General features: G+C 39.5%; 1 protein-coding gene across 1 annotated transcript in view; it reads left to right on the top strand.

Moving 5' to 3' along the window:
- Nucleotides 1-19957, top strand: part of CPD (carboxypeptidase D) — a 73018-nt gene extending 53061 nt beyond the window's left edge. The window contains exons 14-21 of the mRNA XM_055130924.1: nucleotides 844-979; nucleotides 2637-2768; nucleotides 3762-3857; nucleotides 3946-4010; nucleotides 11881-12012; nucleotides 12523-12708; nucleotides 13078-13177; nucleotides 15329-19957. Of these exons, the coding sequence (XP_054986899.1) occupies nucleotides 844-979; nucleotides 2637-2768; nucleotides 3762-3857; nucleotides 3946-4010; nucleotides 11881-12012; nucleotides 12523-12708; nucleotides 13078-13177; nucleotides 15329-15555 (1074 nt within the window). The 3' untranslated portion in view covers nucleotides 15556-19957. The remainder of the gene's footprint in view (nucleotides 1-843; nucleotides 980-2636; nucleotides 2769-3761; nucleotides 3858-3945; nucleotides 4011-11880; nucleotides 12013-12522; nucleotides 12709-13077; nucleotides 13178-15328) is intronic.

Raw genomic sequence — 19957 nt, 5'->3', positions numbered from 1 at the left:
ATATCCAAAATAAACCAGGTTAGAAACATGGAATCAGAAATATAGTACAGGAATGAAGGTGCTTGCCCTTGCATGCAAATGTCCCAGGTTCAAATCCCAGGCAGCACATGTGGTCTTCTGAGCACTGCCAAGGGTCACTCCTGAACATAGAGTAAGGAATGGCCCCCGAGCACTGTGGGTATCCTTCTCCCCCCAAAAGAAAATAAATGTTGGGTGAAGTATATTAGTTCATGTTATATATGAGGTATTAATACCAATGTATCATCTAGAAGGGAAATGGTTTATAGGAATGCAAAGACTTTTTTTTATTTTTTAACTCTTCTGTTTTATTATTTCCAGACTTGCTCTATCATTGCTATGCATTTCAGTTATTTATTCATATATTTATATATTTCATACAAGTTTTTGATGAAAAAATATGCTTGACTATTATTACTAAACTAAGGTAATGGTCAGCACACCTTTTCTGTAAAAGGGTTTATAAATATGTATCATAAGTCTTATGGGACAAATAGTGGTTTGCTATTACTCAAGTCTGCCAGGGACACAAAACCTGGGCATGATTGTGCACCACTAAACCATGTACAACAGCAGGGGGCTGGAGTTAACCTGCAGCACTGGTCTTGGTCCCTGTTGTAAGTCATCGGGAAGTTTTGGGGAACATTTGTCATACAGTATTTGTGTTTTCTTAATTTATTTGGAGTAAGAGAGAGCTTTATGCATTTATTTTAGTTTCACCTTTTAAATCTATGTTTAAAACTAACAAAAACTGAGGTGTGAGGAAGGGTTTCCTTTGATTCCACGTAGAGCTAATAAACTCATTACTTTGTGTTTCTGTTCTAGTTGGTTGACAGGACTAGAATTGTGATTGTCCCTTCTCTAAATCCAGATGGGCGAGAGAGAGCACAAGAGAAAGACTGTACTTCAAAGATTGGACATACAAATGCTCGTGGCAAAGACCTGGACACGGACTTCACAAGTAAGCCACATTTTCAGGCCATTCAAGTGCCTTGCAGATCATTTCATTATCTTTTGTTAGAAGATTGGTTGTATCTGTATTATAGATGAGTAATGGAGTACTCTTTTTTTAAATTTTTATTATATCACCATGTGGAAAGTTACAAAGTTTTCAGGTTTATGTCTCAGTTATACAATATTCAAACACCATCCCTTCACCAGTGCCCATATTCCACCACCAAAATCCCCAGTATACCCCCCGCCCCCCACCCCCAACTGTATAACTGATGAATTTCACTTCATTTTCTCTTTACCTTGATTACGTTCCATATTGCAAAACAAAACTCACTATTGTTGTTGGAGTTTCCCCCCAAGAAAGACAGCCCTACTAAGGAAGCATTTGATAATTGGTTTCCCATTAAAAGATTGTATGTTTTCAGTTTTTAGAAAAGGTCACGCGGCCGCGCTAGTGGCCGCGCGGCTCGGATGTGTTCCAGTCCCGCAACCCGGAGCCATGTTAGTTGCTGCTCAGTGTCGCCAGGGCTCCATCTGGAGAAGGTGTACCAGCTGTACCTCCTCCGTCTGGATCCCTGGTGTTGCTGGCCCGGATTCTGGTCCGGAGCATTTCTCCGGCCGCATTGCTCACCAGACTGCCTTGGAGTACTTCTTATCGAGATTGTGGATATAATATATCCATGCACAGACATCAAGCAGAGTTTTTGAATATTACTTCTTTATAATTTGTAAAAGTAATTCAAATTTAATTTGCAAATGAAAAATTCTTAGGCAAATAACAATATTGGAAAGGGCTCTTTACTGAAGCCCTTTACTGAATATCTGAAGAGGGGTCCTTGACTAGAAATGTTTCTCTCTCTCCCATGCATGTTACCTACATATATATTTTGTTTTGAAGGGGTCTGTTTCTTACTCATATAAAATAACCAAATAAACATCTCTTCTGCAAAGTTTGTATTAAATAAATCATTGACACTTTCACATATGGGTATTTATAGATTTCTAACATTCTTAATTCATGGTAGTCAACTACCAATAATTCATGCATGCCAATAATCTCTTCACTCATTTCCTTACTAATGGACATTTAGTTTATTTCTAATTTTTTTGTTCTTGCAAATATGCTTAGAAAAACAGCCTGCTTTCTGAAAATCTTATTTTATTTTCAAGATTGGTTATATATTCCCTAAATTTTATTTTATTTTTTTATTTTTGGACCACACCTTGGCAGTGCTCAGGGATCATTCATGTTTCTGTGCTCAGGGGTCACCCCTTGAGGTGTTCAGGGGACCACATTTGGTGCCAGTGATGGAGACAGGGTCAGCTGGGTGCAAGGCAAGCACCTTTCACTTCTTGTTATCTTTCCAGCCCCCTAAGTTATACTTTAGAGGAGAAAATGCCCATTCCCGCTTTTTCAATAGGTTCATAAAATTTTGCTTAGAGTCACTAACATTTATATATTATCATGAAGTATGTAAAGCAGAAGATAAACTACCATTTGGAATGTATCTTTCTTCCTTAAAAGAGTGGCTTAGGGTATAATAAAATACCTGTCTATAGATCGTGTGTAAGTTTGCCTTTAGTTCAAGTAAGGAATGATTTCTTAACTATTCATACTAAAATTTAAAAGTTGATATTTTTTAATTGACTTTTCTGATTTTCAGGTAATGCCTCCCAGCTAGAGACTAAAGCCATTATTGAAAATTTGATTCAGAAACAGGACTTCAGTCTTTCTGTTGCTTTAGATGGTGGTTCTGTGTTGGTCACATACCCATATGACAAGCCAGTACAAACAGGTATGTGGAGGGGCTGGAGCGATAGCACAGTGGGGAGGGAGTTTGCCTTGCACGCAGCTGACCCGGGTTCAATTCCTAGCATCCCATATGGTCCCCTGAGCACCACCAGGAGTGATTCCTGAGTGCAGAGCCAGGAGTAATAACCCCTGAGCATTGCCAGGTGTGACCCAAAAAGAAGGAAAAAAAACAGGTATGTGGAATGGCACTTTACATGTGCACTATCTAAACTTAAATAGGAGAGTCCCTTAGGTATTATCCCATCTCATTTTTTTCCCAAATAGCGAGCATTTAAAGATACTCCATGAGCAAGCTACCAATCTAATGCTGTACAGAGATATCAACAGTTCAAATAGTTACTTTGAAGAAAAAGGTCAAGTTTAATGGTGATCCAGCTTTATTAAACATAGCTCTCTTACTACACCAATTCAATCCACAAGCATTTCTTAAATAATTAATGTAATTTAATTATTTTTGGAATATAAAAGTGAGCAATATGACAAACCTGCCTTATTCGAAACTTATATGAAACTCATAGGTAACCAGTATTAGTTTTATTAGTAATTCAGAATTGCCTTTCCCTGCCTGAAATCTTGACTGACTGTGCCTCTAATGAGTTGCTTATGGCATCTCTCTCGGGCATGAAAATAGTTTCTGTAGTTTTCACTGAAACTTATAGGGAGTTCTAATTCTTCCATTGTTGCCCCCAAGGTAGTAAGTCATATCAAGAAAAGTTTGTATCTTGGTGTGGTGTAGTCAGTTCTGTAAATTCATCATTAGTACCTTTTAGTTTAAGAATAATGTTTGTTCTTGATCTTATTAACCTGGGCTAAACAGAACTATGTAGCTAATTACAAAAATTCCTAAATAAACTTAAATGGGCTCTGAGATTTACTGGAAGTGGAAGAGGACTTTTGTATTCATAAATTTGAACTGGCATGGGGGACAGGGTTTATCTTTTGGATTTCTTTGCCAACTGGGTTGTTCTTTTTGTAGTGGAAAACAAAGAGACTCTGAAGCATTTGGCATCTCTTTATGCAAATAACCACCCCTCCATGCACATGGGTCAGCCCAGCTGTCCAAATAAATCAGGTAGGTATGTTCCCTGCCATTTGCTACTGTTTAATGCTGCTTTTGTCTTACAGTTTTGTTGATCCTAACCTCGCTCTTCTGCTTGCAGATGAGAATATTCCAGGAGGAGTAATGCGCGGAGCAGAGTGGCACAGTCACCTGGGCAGCATGAAGGTATAATTTTGAGCAGTGGTCCTTACTCATGGAGCCCGGTGGGTCCACAGGGCTAGAAAGGTTGAACTACTGATCTACCAGCTTGATTATAACTGCCCATCCATGGGTCACTGTGCAGGACAGTGCCAGTCTCAGGTGTAGAAAGATTGAAGAACTCTGCTTTAGAGAATACCCTGAGGGTGGAATTATAACTGCTGACGGAGGGGATGGATGACTAGTACAGGAAGGTGGCTGCATCTGCTTCATGACTCTCTTGACCCGGTGACCTCTAAATTAACCACTGACAGCATCACTTTTTCTGCTCTTTTTGTCATTTTACAATTCGGTGGCCCTGCTTTTCAGCTACAGTGTGTGTACTCATCACCCTATTTCTCAAACTTTTTCATCGCCACAAACAGAAACTCTGCTCTCAAAAGCATTAATTCTCCATTTCCTGTTACTTCTAGCCTCTGATAATTGCTAACTTACTTTCTGTCTCTGTATTTACCCATTCTCATTATTTTATGTAAGTGGACTCACACAGTATTTCTCCTTCTGTTTCTGACCGCTTTCACTCAGCTTTGGTGCACACCACAGGCTGATGTAGCCTGGACATTGCTTGTCACAGCCAGCAGAGCTGCTGGAACAAGGGCACAACTGTTGGGACCACACTTACCATACGTGGCAGTGCTTGGGGATTGAACTCAACAGCCTCATGCAGAACAGTCACTCCAGGCCACTGAGCTGTCTCAGAACCCTTCATATTGGAGTTTTGATCATTAATGCTGCTGTGTAAAAACACAAAAGAGGAGAGGGACCATACGGGGCTCTATCTTTCCCACTGCCGGCGTTCAGTAGTCTCATCAGTAGTCTCACGCCGCTTCCCCACCCCGGGGGAGGTTGATGGCGATGATGAGGCAGGCGAAGGAAGGAAGAAGGCCAAACTGGTTGCTTGATCAGTTTATTTCATTCTCTCTCTCTTCTTCTGAATCTGGGCCCCCTCGGCCCCACAGTCTTAGTTTATATAGCAAATTACATAAGGAGGTGGCACAAAGGTGGGTTTAACATCAACAAATCAACAAAGAAGGGTAAGACCATTTCTTGAGGAGATTAACAAAATCTCATCTAAGGAAATCTCATCTAAGGAGATCCACTCAAGGGTGTGTCAGGGTGTGAGCTAGTAATCTGCTTAAACAGTTACAGTAAATCTACTTCTAATATTTCTAACAATGTTATTCTGTATAGCACAGTAAGAGATATAAAGTTTGGTTTTTCCTGAGGACATCTCCAGACCACAGTCCTCAGGCCAGGTTAATCTTCCTAACCCCAGCAGGATCCTAATCTCATCATTACTTTTGGATCATGACAGCATTGTCCATGATCATGCCGTCAACTTATAGTTGAGTATTGTGGCGCTTTGGCCTGGCCTATTTCGATGCCAGGGTAGCACATAACTCACCGCTTGCCCTGGATCCATCCTGTCCCTCGTTGGGACCCTGCTTTTGGGGTGTTAGGAACTAAGGGCAACTGAATTGAGAAAGCAGATGCTCAGGAGTAAATATTATTGGAGTCAATCAACTCCCAAGTTACAAGCACAATATTGTCTTCCTGTGTCCATACAGAAAGGACATTGCTTTAAGGTAAACTATGTTCCCTAAGGCAAGGCTAAAAGGACAAACCCCATGTTATCCTACAGCTGCTGAGCATCTTTTCATGTGCTTATTAACCATTTATAAACTTTCTTTGAAGAAATGTCCCACTTGATTGTTTTCCTTTTGTTGTTGTTATAAGAATGCTTTATTTTGGGTGCTAAGCCCTTATCAGATGCTTAATTTGCCAGCAATTTCTTCCATCCTGTATGTTGTCTTTTCACATTCCTTTGATGCAAGTTTTTATTTGTTTCTGGGCTATACTCAACTGCGCTCAAAGCTTACTCCTGGCTCTGCACACAGGGGTCACTCCTGGCTGGGCTCGGGACCATATTGGGATATCAGGGATTGAACCCAAGACACTCGCATGTAAGACAAATGCCCTACCCACTGTACTATCTCTTCAGCCCTTGATGCAAGTTTTTTATTTTTGTTTTTTAATGAATCACCGTGAGGTACAGCTACAGACTTACAAACTTTCGTGCTTATGTTTCAGTCATACAATGATCGAGTAACCATCCCTCCACCAGTGCCCGTTCTCCACTATAAGTGTTCCTAGTATCCCTCACGCCCCCCCCCCCCACCGCCCGCCACCACCTCTGTGGCAGGTGTATTCCTTTTTACTTTCTCTCCTTTGGGGTGTTATGCAATACAGGTAGTAAGTGGCCATCCTGTTCGGTCTATCGTCTACTTTCAGCACGCATCTCCCATCCTGAGTGAGCCCTCCAAGTTGATGCAAGTTTTTAATTGTGGTAACATTTTCCGCATAATATGTTTTGGGCGTATGTGCCAGTGGATTTCAACCACTGGGCCAGTGCTATTCCAAAGAACTTCCTGCCAGTCCCCAAGGTTAACACACAGTTAACATACAGTGGTTTTCCAGTGCTGGTCTGTTTGGGTAAAAATTTGGAAATCACTGGTATACACCCCCCACCAACCACTGGATGACCCACCTTACTTGTCTCCTTCTCAGCTCTGGTAGCTATTGTTCTCATGTTAGCATCAAATGTTGGTTTCCTTTTTGCTTTTTGCTTATTTGTTTGCTTTGTTTCCTTATGTTATACATTGTGGAATTGTATGATATTCATATTTCTTTTTCCAACTTATTTCATTTAGCATAATCCCCTCATGGTGTAAGTTTATCGCCAAGGCAAGAGTTTGTTTTTTCTTAGAGTTGTCATGTACTTATAGCACATCGGTTTTATCTCACCCTCCAGCCCTCCGCTTAGTTGGATCCCATAGCTTGGCTGTTGTCAGTAAGCGCTGCACTGAACTTAGAGATGTGGCTGTCTTCTCAGAGTAGAGTTTTGTGTGACTTTGTTGTTTTGTTTTTGTTTGGGGGGCCACACCCAATGCTACTCAGGGCTTACTCCTGGCTCTGTGCTCAGGGATCACTACTGAATTGGGCTTAGGGGACCATATTCAGGGTATTGGGGATCTAACATGTTGACCGAGTTCAGGAAAAGCACCTTCCCTGCTGTATACTGTAAAATTTTATGTGTACAGCCCTCTCCACTTTAAAATTTTATTTAGATAAACTTGATTTACCTGATTGTATGTTAGAGAAGAATTTCACATGTCTTCAAAATATATCGCCACACTGCCCCTACCTCTGGAATACCAACATCTGCCACCACAGTCTGTGGCCCCTTTCTCCCACTGTCTCTGATAACCTTAGTTCTGTGAACTGAGTCCAAGGGTGGTGTTCCTATCCCCTGCCCCAGAAATAAAATAGTTTTATTTAGTGAAATATGATGGGAGAATGGGTGAGGGACAGAGAAAGGGAAAAAACGGGGAAGAGATAATGGAGACAGAGAGATGCTCTCAGGTAGGAGAGAGCCAACGGTATGGTACCTCTTAAAGTAAAAGAAAAGAATTATACATCTCAGAGTGAGGTGTGAACAACTCCCCAAATGGAGAAAGTTCTTTTATTTATTTTTTTTTCTGTTTCCTTTTTTTGCTTCTCTGTGTCCCACTTAACAGTGAGATCATTCTGTATTTATTTTCCTTCTGTAGTCATTTAGCATAACCCCTTCAAGTTACATCAGTGTTGATGTGAAAGGCAATATTTCATCTTTTCTTGTAGCTGGATCAGTATGTCTGCATGCGCGCCACGTGTGTGCATGTGTATGTGTGTGTGCGCATGTGTGTTTTCTTTTTTAATCTTGGAAGGTGGTACCTGTCCATTGAGCTGGCACAGCAATAACAGAGGATGTCTTAAAAGAGGAGGTAGGTCAGCCATGCCTCATTGTGCTCTCAGTGACTGGCAGTGCTGTGCCTGTTGGTTTGCTGAAAGTCTGGGGTTCTTTTCACTGTGCTAGATAAGAGGGTTTGATCTGTAGCTACCATATTGCCTCTAGACTGGCCTGTTCTTAGGCGTCTTGGAACCTGATCTTGATGTGGCTTTTTTTATGGTGGAATATCTTTTGAGCATCTACTTAAAGAACTGGGAGGTTCATTCATATTGACAATTATTCTGACAAGTAATTTTCTTCCATAGTCAACTGATCTAGAATTTTCAAGAACTTTGTAGCTATTTTTAAATCAGAAATCACCTTTGCTTTACATAGTGATAAACATTTATGTGTTCAGACCACTGAGAGGTAGTATGGCTATAAATTCAGTATCATCATCAGATCTGGCCTTTTCTTTCAGTATTGCACACAGGTTTTTGCTTTGGCCAGAAGGTCAGAGGAGATAGGTGAGATTCTGGAGCATATGCTTGCTGGAGCACAAAGCCAGGAGCAGCTCCTGAGCTCTGCTTGACATGGCCCCAATACAAAACAAAAAAGCAAGAGATTTAACACAAGGGGGAAATGATGCTATCAAGAATTGTGGCAAACACCAGGTCAGTAAAGGGTTGTTTTTCTTTCTTTTCACTTTTTGGATGGGGGAACACTGGCCATGCTACTCCCAGTTCTGTGCCTGGGGGTCTGTCCCAATAGTGTTTGGGGGACCACACTGTGCCAGGGATTGATCCCAAGCCTTCATTTTCTGTATCTGCTCATTCATTGTTGGGTGCAAAATAAATGTAGGCATGCATGTATCTTTTTTAATTAGAGATTTTATTTTTTTGTGATAGATACCTAAGTGTAGTTGCTGGATCAGATGGTAAATTTTTAATATTTGAGTCATCCATATTGCTTTTTCCACAGATGTGGAACCAATTAATGTACCCACCAGTGATGTTATACTACTCCGTGTGTGTGTGTGTGTGTGTGTGTGTGTGTGTGTGTGTGTGTGTTGCCATGGATGAAACCTAGGACTTAATGCATGTGAGGCATGTTCTCTGTCATTGAGCCACAGCCCCGGCTATTACCACCAAGAGTATAGGAAAGCTGCTTTTCTCCACATCCTCACAAACACTTGCTGTTACTGGCCTTTTTGAAACCATTACCACAAGTGTGAATGATATCTCATTGTCATTTTGATTTGCATTTTTCTGATGATAAGTGATAATGAACACTTTTTTGTAGGCCATCTTTATGTCTGTAGTCAGTGATCTGTTCAGCTTTTCCCCTGTTTTTTGATAGCATTGTTTTATGATTGTTGTAAACTAGCTTTTAATAGTCTTCAGGTAAATACCCAGAAATGAAATTACTAGGCCATATGGTAATTATATCTTTAATTTCTATAAGGAATCTTTGTGCTGTTTTCCATAGTGGCTGTCCCCATTTCTGTTCCCACCAGCAGTGCACGAGAATTCCTTTTTCTTCACACCTTATTTTTGCATATTAGCCCCTGGTCTAATAGTTAGTTTGCGAATACACTGCCTGCTACTAGGTTGCTTTAATGGCATTAAAATGTTTCTTTCACTGTGCAGATTTTGAGTTTGATGTGGTCCCACTTGTTCTCTTTCATTTCCTGTGCTGTTGGTGGCTACACCACAAAGACATTGCTAAGACTAATGTTGAAAGCTTATGACCTATATTTTTACCTGTGTATATTTTTTGTTTCAGATCTTAAGTTCTAAATCCAGATGTGCTGATCTGTAAACCATTTTAGGTTATTCTAACTTTTTTTGTTTTGTTTCATTTTGGGGCCACACCCAGTGGTGCTCAGGGTTTACTTCTGCACTTAGGGATCACTCCTGATGGTATTTAGGGGATCATATGGGGTGCTGGGAATTGAGCCTGGGTGGGCCATGTGCAAAAGCAAACGTCCCCTGCCTGTTGAACTATGTCTCCAGCCCTGTGCTAGCTTCTTAACAATGCTGCCCTCCTATCCATAAGTACAGTGTTTTCTTTTTCTATTCACTCAGGTCTTTAATTTCTTTCTAATATCATTATAATTATTACTCTTCTTCACATTAGAATTGTTACTATGGGGGTTCTTTAGCTGATCATTCCATTTACATGTACAGAATTTAGCTCATTCCCATTCCTGCTGCTTTGCTTTCTTATTAAGAACTTACTACATGTGAGGAAATTTGCCATTTTTTAAAATTTATTTATTTATTTATTTATTTATTTTGCTTTTTGGGACACACCCGGTGATGCACAGGGATTATCCTGGCTCTGCACTCAGGAATTATCCTTGGCAGTGCTCAGGGGACCATATGGGATGCTGGTAATTGAACCCAGGTCGACCGCATGCAAGGCAAACACCCTGCCCACTGTGCTATCGCCCCAGCCCGAAATTTGCCATTTTAATGATAAACAAAATATATTCCCTGGCTCATTGTACAAACTCTGTAACTGGTATAAAATTTGTTCTGTTCAAAAGTCTGAAGCATGTGCTTTGCATATGGAAGCCCCAAATTCATCCCTGTAATCACATGTTCTCCCTAAGCACCAAGCTTGAAGTAGTCCACAACAGCATCAGGTGTGCCCCCCCTCAAAAAAAACAAACACAAAAACCCACCAAAATAACTAAAAGCTAATACTTAGAAATTTCTCTATCTTCTCATAGAAAAGACAGTATTTGGGATAAAACTGTTGAAATCAGAAGTAATATGGACAGAAGTCAACAGTTCTGGTTAGATTATGGGGGTATAATGGAAGAGGAAAGTGAAAAGAATTTGCTACTTTGGGTGCTTTGCGTTAGGAAGAAATAGGAAACCTCTGAAGTTTTGGAGCAAGGATACAGTGACATGATGTGAGCTGTGCTCTGGAAAAGTTCATGTTAACTAAGTAATGCAGTTCGGAAGAAGACATTATGTTGCAGGGAGACTGATTTGGAATAGCCCAAACAAAAAACCCTGAGAGCTTAGACAGGGCAGAGGTCATGAGAGTGAAGTCAGGAATAAAGTTTCAGAGATAACTATACAGATGAAATTGACTGAATTTGGCTAATTACAAATAGTAGTGAGCAAAAGAAGTGAACGACAAGAAAAATACCATTTTTTAAACATTGAGATAGTACAGCGATAAGGGTGCACATGTAGCACATGCATCTGACCTGGGTTTGATTCCTAGTACCACATGATCCCTCCAGCATCACTTAGATACAGCTCTGGAGGCTTCTGGGCAGTGCTGACAATCCCAGGTAGGGCCACCGTCTGCCTGAGCACCACTGGACAGCTCAAAAATGAAGCTAAAAATGAAGTTTGTTTTTTTTTTTAGTTAAACCATTAGCTGAAATTGAGGAAAGGTGGCAAGTGAGGTTTTGACTCTTTCCTGGCTAATGCTATAGTGCAGGCATTAGGTCTGTCAACAACAGACTTGAAAGAGCCTCCAGCTGAGACATCAGAAGGCTTGTGCTTCCCCCATCCAGGCTTTCAAGAACTACCATGAAATGCCAGGGATTCAAGGGAATCTGGATCTCTGCATGTACTTATTTGTCCATTTATTTATTCAACAAATCCTAATAAGCATTTTTCTGCCAGGTATTATGGGAATCACTGAAGGGATACTAATGAATTAGGTAGCACCAAAGAGTTCCATAGGAGGCTCAAGTTTGATCTCAGCACCCTTGACCTCTTGGGCATTGCCAGGAGCAGATGCTGAGTCCAGAGCTGGGAGTTATCCCCAAGCACCAACAACTGTGGCACAAGAACAATGAAACAAACAGAGTCCCGGTGCTCAAGGGCTCTCCTAAGCATGGCCATGTTCGTGACTATGATAACACCCACCAGCTTGCTCATATTTGTGTAAAATGCTACCGTTTCTGATTCAGATCACCTACATTTTCTTTTATGTGTGTGTGTGTGTGTGTGTGTGTGTGTGTGTGTGTGTCATATACAAATCCTTACTTTTACTCTTACTAATTTTCCTACATTTGTTCTTGAATTTTTTATGCAGGATTATAGTGTCACCTATGGCCACTGTCCAGAAATCACAGTCTACACCAGCTGCTGCTACTTTCCCAGTGCTGCACAACTTCCTAACTTGTGGGCAGAAAATAAAAAATCTCTTCTAAGCATGTTGGTAGAGGTGAGTTGTTTTCTCTTATAGAAAAGCATGTTCCCGAAAATCTCCATATTTTGCCAAAATTCTGTATTGTTTATTTAAAATATTAACAGAAAGGAGGAGAGTTTTGTTCACTTTATGTTGCCTGAATACTGTTCACTTATCTGGAATTTGCTGTAAGGTCATTTAGTCCTATGAAGATGGTGCAGGGACTTTCCTTTAAAAATCGGAGAGTTACTGGAACAGTGTACTGTGGTGGAAAGTAAACTGGTCCAGGCATCAGTTCTAATACTCTTAGTATCTGACTAAGTCAGGATTCTCTTTTCTCTTATTATCTATTCTCCTATATCAATTCCTCTGAAGCTGTGATGGGATAACAAAGACAAAGACAGTGGAGAAGGAGTAATAGCCAGTCTTGCTGGGGGGAGGAGAGAGGAAGGGTTGTTTATTTTGTTGTTTTGTCATGTCTCAAGCTATTGGCCCTGGACAATCTGGCATAGGAAGACAATGATTACTATAATCAATGTTTTTCAGGTTCATAAGGGAGTTCATGGATTTGTTAAAGATAAGACTGGAAAACCAATCTCTAAAGCGGTCATTATACTCAATGAAGGTATAAGAGTGCACACAAAGGAAGGAGGTTACTTCCATATCCTATTAGCCCCAGGTGTCCATAACATCAATGCCATAGCTGATGGGTATCAGCAACAACATTCACAGGTAAGAGACTCAAATAATATCTTGTAAATTCTTACTATTAATAGTAATTTCCCCCTTTTTTTGAAATCACAATAGAAAGCTTACAGGGAATAAAATGAAAACATCACCATCTCTTTAGTATAACATCTTGTTATCCTTCTTCCTTTGATAACAAACAGGAATTTTTTATAGCATTTTATATACATTAGATCAGTGTTTTTTCAGCCATTTGATATCTGCAGATGTCACCAGTCTGCGACTGGCAGTTGAAAACCACTGCCTTAAATAAAAGAGTATCTCCTTTGTTTGGTATATAGCTCTAGAAATAGAGCAGGAATGCATGGTGCCCTAGGTAAACCTTTCCCTAATCCATGCCCTTTCTCCATCTAGGTCTTCGTGCATCATGATGCAGCTAGTTCTGTGGTAATAGTCTTTGACACTGATAATCGGATATTTGGTTTGCCACGGGAGCTTGTGGTAACTGTAGCAGGTAAAGAAATTGAAATTTTCTGCAGCTGACATTAAAACCAGTTCTGAAATTTCACACTGAAAGAGGAAAATCTCCCCAATCACCCGAAATGCAGCACTTTACTTCTGGGTCTTTGTCTAGTCAGAATTTTCCCAGACTCCATTCTGGCCTGTGTTCTTCTGTTTGCCTCCTCATACTTTCAGATTTGTACTCAAACCATACCTTGGTACAAATTCCTGCTCTGAATACTAAATAGTAACCAGTCACCCTCTTTTTCTATTCTAGCACTTAGCATTATGTGACATTATATATTTAATCATTTATTTGTTACTATATCATCTTTTCTCATTGAAATATAAGCCTTGAGAAAACAAGGAATCTTTCTGTATTTGCAGCCCCTAGAGCCATGATCTTAAGAGTTGAGAACTGGGGGCTGGAGCAATAGTACAGCGGGTAGGGCATTTGCCTTGCACATATCTGAATATCGATTCCCAGCATCCCATATGGTCCCATGAGCACTGCCAGGAGTAATTCCTGAGTGCATGAGCCAGGAATAACCCTTGAGCATCTCTGGGTGTGACCCAAAAAGCAAAAAATAAAAAAAGAGAGAGTTGAGGGCTAAATGAGTGATTCATTTTATAGGAAAATCATAAGTACCTTTGACTTTTATTGTCCTTTTTTTTCTTTTTTAAAGATCCTAGAGGAATGAATCATTCATTTTCTTCAGAATTAGTGCTTATATTACTCGAATTCCTGAGAGAGTAGAAATACGTGATTGAATTATAAATGCTTGCTTTATTGTATCTTTTCAAATCTTGGTTTATATCTAAAGACAATTTAAACTTCATGCAAAATAACTTTTATTAGTGTTCAGGAGAGATCCTTAGTTAAGTGAGAAATGGTTACATCATTGAATCTGTTGTAGGATGCCTAGAGATCTTAGCATGGACTAAATAAGAAGTGAGTCAGACTTATTCTCTCAGTTCCGTGTTCTCCCTTGAACATGTAGTTCTCTTTCTCTCCCCTCACATCTAAGCAAATTTCATTCAATAAAAACTGCCTTTCGGGGCTGGAGCCATAGCACAGCGGAGAGGGTGTTTGCCTTGCACATGGTCAACCCAGGTTTGATTCCCAGCATCCCATATGGTCCCCTGAGTACCGCCAGGAGTAATTCCTGAGTGCAGAACCAGGAGTGACCCCTAAGCATCACTGGGTGTGACCCAAAAAGAAAAAAAATACTGCCTTGCTTCACTCAAAGAAAAAAAAAAAAAGGACTAGATCACTAAGTGGTTAGAAATACAAGTGCTAGGATTTAGCCAAGGTTTAAATCTGGCTCTGCTATCCACTTGCTCTCATTAGTTTATTATATATATATATATATATATATATATGTCTTTTTTTTTTATCATTATTGTAGTAATGATTGGGAGAGCATCATATCCAGCAGTACTTAGGGCTTACTTCTGGATGTGTGCTGAGGGGTCACTCCTGGTGAGACTTGAGGGACCATATTTAGTGCTGATGATCAACCCAAGTCGGCTCTGTATAAGGCAAACAGCTTATCCCCTGTACAATCTCTCTGGCCCCTGTAATTAAGACTCTTCTTCAGACAGCCTTATATATATAAATGCTTTATACACTGATGAAGCTTGGAGGAGATGAAAATTTATTGGAAAGAAAAAGTAGAAGTTATTGATAAAAGGTAACAGAACACACTTTAATTTCATTGTGATAAAATGAACAATGTATCTATGTCTGCATGCATGCATAAGTAGCTGGGAAAATATGTACTAGTGTTATTGAAAATGATTTCTGGGTTCCAGGCAGTTAGCTCAAATAGTAGAACATAGGTCTAATTGTGCAAGACCCTGAGTTTGATCCTGACCTCGCATGGACCCTGAGCACTTCTGGGAGGTGGCACCATTCAAAAATGAATCTTTGGTTAAAGGAAATGCGAAGATTTGGGGGATGACTTATTAGTATTTTTGCTTATCTATATCTTTCTACTTTTACACAACATACACATTCTGCTGCTATACTGATAAAAGGGTGTATTTTTTTTAAGTGCATGAAATAAAAATAAAGCAAAGATTATAAAAGTGCCACTGTAGGCAACTGATTATTTCTAGCCTTAAAGTAGAATGTGACTCACATGCTGGTTTTGTTTGGCAGGTGCCGTGATGTCGGCATTGATCCTAACAGCTTGCATTATTTGGTGCATCTGCTCAATCAAGTCAAACAGACACAAGGACGGCTTTCATCGGCTCAGGCAGCATCATGATGAATATGAAGACGAAATTCGCCTGATGTCAACTGGCTCGAAGAAATCCCTCTTAAGCCATGAGTTCCAGGATGAAACGGACACTGAAGAAGAAACATTATATTCTAGCAAACATTGAATCACAGCCTTGAGTATTTCCCAGCATAAGTACCAAGCAAAACTACAGTTCCTTTTGGGAGACAACTGTAGTTAAGAAGATAGACTATCTTGCTTCTTCAAAGAGCTTTGGGAAGTTAACTTGCTAAATTTCTATTCTCTGTGAATTTGGCTGGCAGTTTTGAACTTCCCTTCCTTAAAATACTTAAACCTTTTTTTAAAAAAAAAATCTGCTTTCTATTTATGCAGCAGAGATGGAACAGCCACTTTATTTTTCTTTTTAATTTAAAATGAGCTATTTGAAGCTTATGTGATAACTACATAAAGCCAACTAGTGGATGTTGTATTACACTGAGCGTTTACTAGTGGCTTTAGCTTTTTTCTTTATTTTCAATGGCCAAAAGAATCCATAAACATTAAGACAGGGATAGAGATCAGAATCTGACACATAGCTTTAAAAACTCAAGGTTTTCTCAACCAACTGAAGAGTATCTTTTCTAGTTATTAAAAAGCTGGAGTTCTCTTTTATTATTCAGGTTTAATGAAGGCTGAATTGATTTTAAAATATAATATTTGGAAATTAATAAATGGGCTTTTTTGCATTTGGCTTTTGCCTGTTCCAGGGCTTGATCAGAACTTAAGAGCTGTGCTCCACGCAGGATTTCACTACCTCTCTTCCAAGGGTCAGCAAAGTTCTAAATATCCCCATTTTTAAGGGAGAACTTACTGACTTTGTTGTAAAGATCTAAAGAGTCCATTTGAGTGGAGCTGAGAGGGAGACCTAGCAAAACTCACGTTGCCTATCTTTTCACTTGGTAAAAACCCACCGGTGCTGCTGCTTTTATCTGTGAAGCACTAGTGTATTGTAGGAAAACCTGATTCTTTCATATTTGCTAAATTTGAACCTTTTTCTGTGCTGTACGCGTATGGTTTCCAGATGACCCAGCGATCTGCAAGATCTGAATCCTACTGAATCCATATCAAGAGTGGACAAAACATGCTTACACATTTTAGCCTATATTTGAACACAAAATTATCAACAGTTCTTGCTTCAGCCCAAGTCTGTGCCCTGTAGTAGCATATTGATACTGAAATAGCTTGGCCAATCTTATTCATAACAGGTCTCTGCAATTGATTGGGTTCTTGGTCCTGATATTTCACTTGATATGGTCTCTTTTTGGTCAACCTTTTTATTCAATGTTGAGGTGAAAGCATTTAAATATGGCTTCGTCCATTAAACAAAGTGCAAACTGTGGACTGCCATGTGATATAACAAAGGTGAGAGTGTGATCTTCACTGCCAGTCAGGTTACTGCAAAGACCTGAAGATTTACATTTTCTCATGAATGTTATATCATGCTTCTCAATGGAAAGTATGCTATTTGTAAGCATAAGTGTTACCAATGATAATGGCTTAATACCTTTGAATGTGGTAATGGCCAAGTTGCTGCTGAACTTGTACTAATTCAGGGGATCAAAAAACTTACTTTCATCTTTTCAAATTGTATTCTCTGTCCATTGGATATTCATTGCTGTTGATTATCCCAAAGCCTTCCAGGGAAATGGTTTACCACCCATGTAGATTATGCAACTCAATTCTGTAAAGAATGTACCCAAAATGTCCTCATAAAAAGATTTGGCAGTTGTATTGTGCAGGAAGTAAGGCATTTGCCTTGCCTGTAGCGTCCATGACCACGACCCTAAGAGCAAATACCCGGCACCACATATGGACCCCTGAGCACAGAGCCAGGAAGTCTCTGAGCATCAATGGGGGGAGGAGGGTCACAAGAACAAAAACAAATTGGTTTAGCAAGAATAGTGAAATCATGGCATTTGTCATTGTGTGTGTTAAATCTGGATGGCTGAAGGTCAAGCTATTCTTTCATTAATCTTATGATTAACAGCTCTAAATTTTGAACCCATGCTACCCCACTTTAATCCAACCACACACAGAGAAGAGATTTTGTGAGGTGCTAAAGCCACACATACCTGGTATATATGATTTAATTCCCAATCATTCTTTTAGAGGATACTGTGGTGGTATTTGTTCTTTACAGCTTTATTTTTAAGAATGCAGAGTTGACCAGGGGTCTCTCCATGACTGGCCTTGTTTGGAATACTACAGGTAGAAATGAAATAGTTGATGTGATATCCTTTACTATCTTAGCCTTGGTCTTCACTACAGGATGCCTTTTAAATTCACTTCTCCCTTCAGCTGACCTTATCTTTAGCTATATATCAGTGACTGGAGGTCATGCCTTTTAAGCATGTATGATTTTTTTTTATAAATAAATATATAAATAGCTCTCTTAGTAATTTTTTGCTGAGGGAAAATCAAATTCTGCTATAAATCTTTAATGAATTTCTAAAATAATGTGTTGCGCTCTAAAGCAAGGCCTTCTCCACCTGAGTTAGCTATTAAGATGAATGTACATACGGGATTGTGACTACTGTGTTCTCAGCCCTGCTTTGTCATTTATTTGTGGTCTCTCGTTATAGATCACGTTAACTGCTTTAGGCATTGAAGCCATAGGGGATGGGGAATGCATTTTTTCAGTGTTTCTCCTAGAGACTTTCTAATTTCCCTAGAGTGGTGGAAGTAAGAATCACAGTATTAAGAAATTTGCCCAAATCTGAGTTGTGCCTATCTTGATTCACAAGGCATGTTTTGTTGGTTGATTTTGTTTGTTTGTTTGTTTGGGTTGTCCTTTTTGTGATCGGTTTGTAAGCCTTTTCTCCTCCAAGCTCCTACATAAAAGCAAAGTGATCGAGTAGGTAATGTTTAAGTGATTGCTTGTCACGTGTGCTGAATATGCAGCTCAGTAAGTCGAACTTCAGTTAATTTTAAAAGGAAGATCATTGGTTTTCATGTATGTTACTGAACTTACTTGGGTGGTGATTGGAACCCCGTCCAGTTAAGGAATGCTTTCAGTTCTCATTGGAGGGGATTCATTTTGGGAGTCTGTCATCCTCCATAATGGAAACATAATGTATATTTGAACCCAGTGTGATTGCTTCATCTTTGGTAACTTTCACCTGAATGGGACTTATTGAATTAATGGATATTGAGCTTAAAACTAATTATAAGTTTACAAATAAAAGGTAATGCTTATGCCTGAGCTTACTGTGTTTCTGAGCTAACAACAGGTTACTCAGTAACTGTGACCTGCTCCTCCATTTCCATTTCTTCTTGGCAGTAAATAATTCATTCTGTCTTCTTATTACTAGAAGTGCACGTGTGCCAGGTTTTATCCCTGCTGTATTCAATCTTTCTGGCTATGGGATGATGTAATAATGTCCTATATTATGGTTCTCGAGTGGAACTGTTTTTAGTAGTAGCAACTTTATTGTTATTACAGAAAGATTCCACAATGATTGATGTTCAATGGTTTATATCTAGCAACTGTTTTATAACTCCAGATTTCTGATTTGTTTTAATTAAAGAGAACTGGAGGGGAGGGTTGTTTCGGGCCCTTGGTTAATGTCATCTGAATTAGGGTTTCTAGTTCATGAAGAAATACCGATTTTTCTCCTATTTTTAGGAATAATTAATACTCCATTTGACTTTCAGAATATTGTCCTAGTTGGCCTGGAGCGATAATACAGCAGGTAGTTGCCTTACACACAGCCTACCCAGGTTCAATCCCCAGCATCCCATATGGTACCCCAACCACCACCAGGAATAATTCTCAAGTGCAGGACCAGGAGTAAGCTCTGAGCATTGCCAGTTGTGCCCCACCCCCAAAATGAAATTATCTTAGTTGATTTTTTATTTGACTGATCATGAAATCTGAAGAGTACCCTACCGTTTGAGAAAATTGGATAGAGATTATGTAAATATGTATGATTATGGCTTTTCTAAATGGCATAACACAAATGTACAAGCTACATCCTGTGCTGGCCATGCTACAGGTTTTCTGGAGATGTGATGTAATAGAGGGTTTTTGTGCTCTGATTAAAAATCAGCATTTCAGGGCAGGAGTAATAGTACAGTGGGTCGGGCATTTGCCTTCCACCTGGTCGACCCAGGTTCAATCCAGCTTCTCATATGGTCTCCCAAGTACTGCCAGGAGTAATCCCTGAGCATCGCCAGGTGTGACCCAAAACAAAAAATAATAAAAGTAAAAATGCAAATGAATCAGCATATCAGCATTCCATTTTTTTCCCAGAATGACATTACCCAGCTCCAGAACAATGTTAGCTCTCTCTATATATATGAGGTGCCCAACACTCATTCATCTCAAGTCTGGTTTATTTCATGCACTGTGCCTTCAAATGAATTTCTAAAAGGGACTAAATGAAGTTGAATAGTAGTTTTAAAAAGTCAATCTGTGTAATTTATGTGAAATCTAACTGTAATGAGGTCCTTTCTGTTTTTTTATATGTAAACAGATCTACTAATCCTGTATAAAAGTTATTTTACGA

The sequence above is a fragment of the Sorex araneus genome, chromosome 3 (genome assembly GCF_027595985.1).
Source record: "Sorex araneus isolate mSorAra2 chromosome 3, mSorAra2.pri, whole genome shotgun sequence".
Lineage (NCBI taxonomy): Eukaryota > Metazoa > Chordata > Mammalia > Eulipotyphla > Soricidae > Sorex > Sorex araneus.
This window is presented reverse-complemented; position numbering and strand designations above follow the sequence as displayed.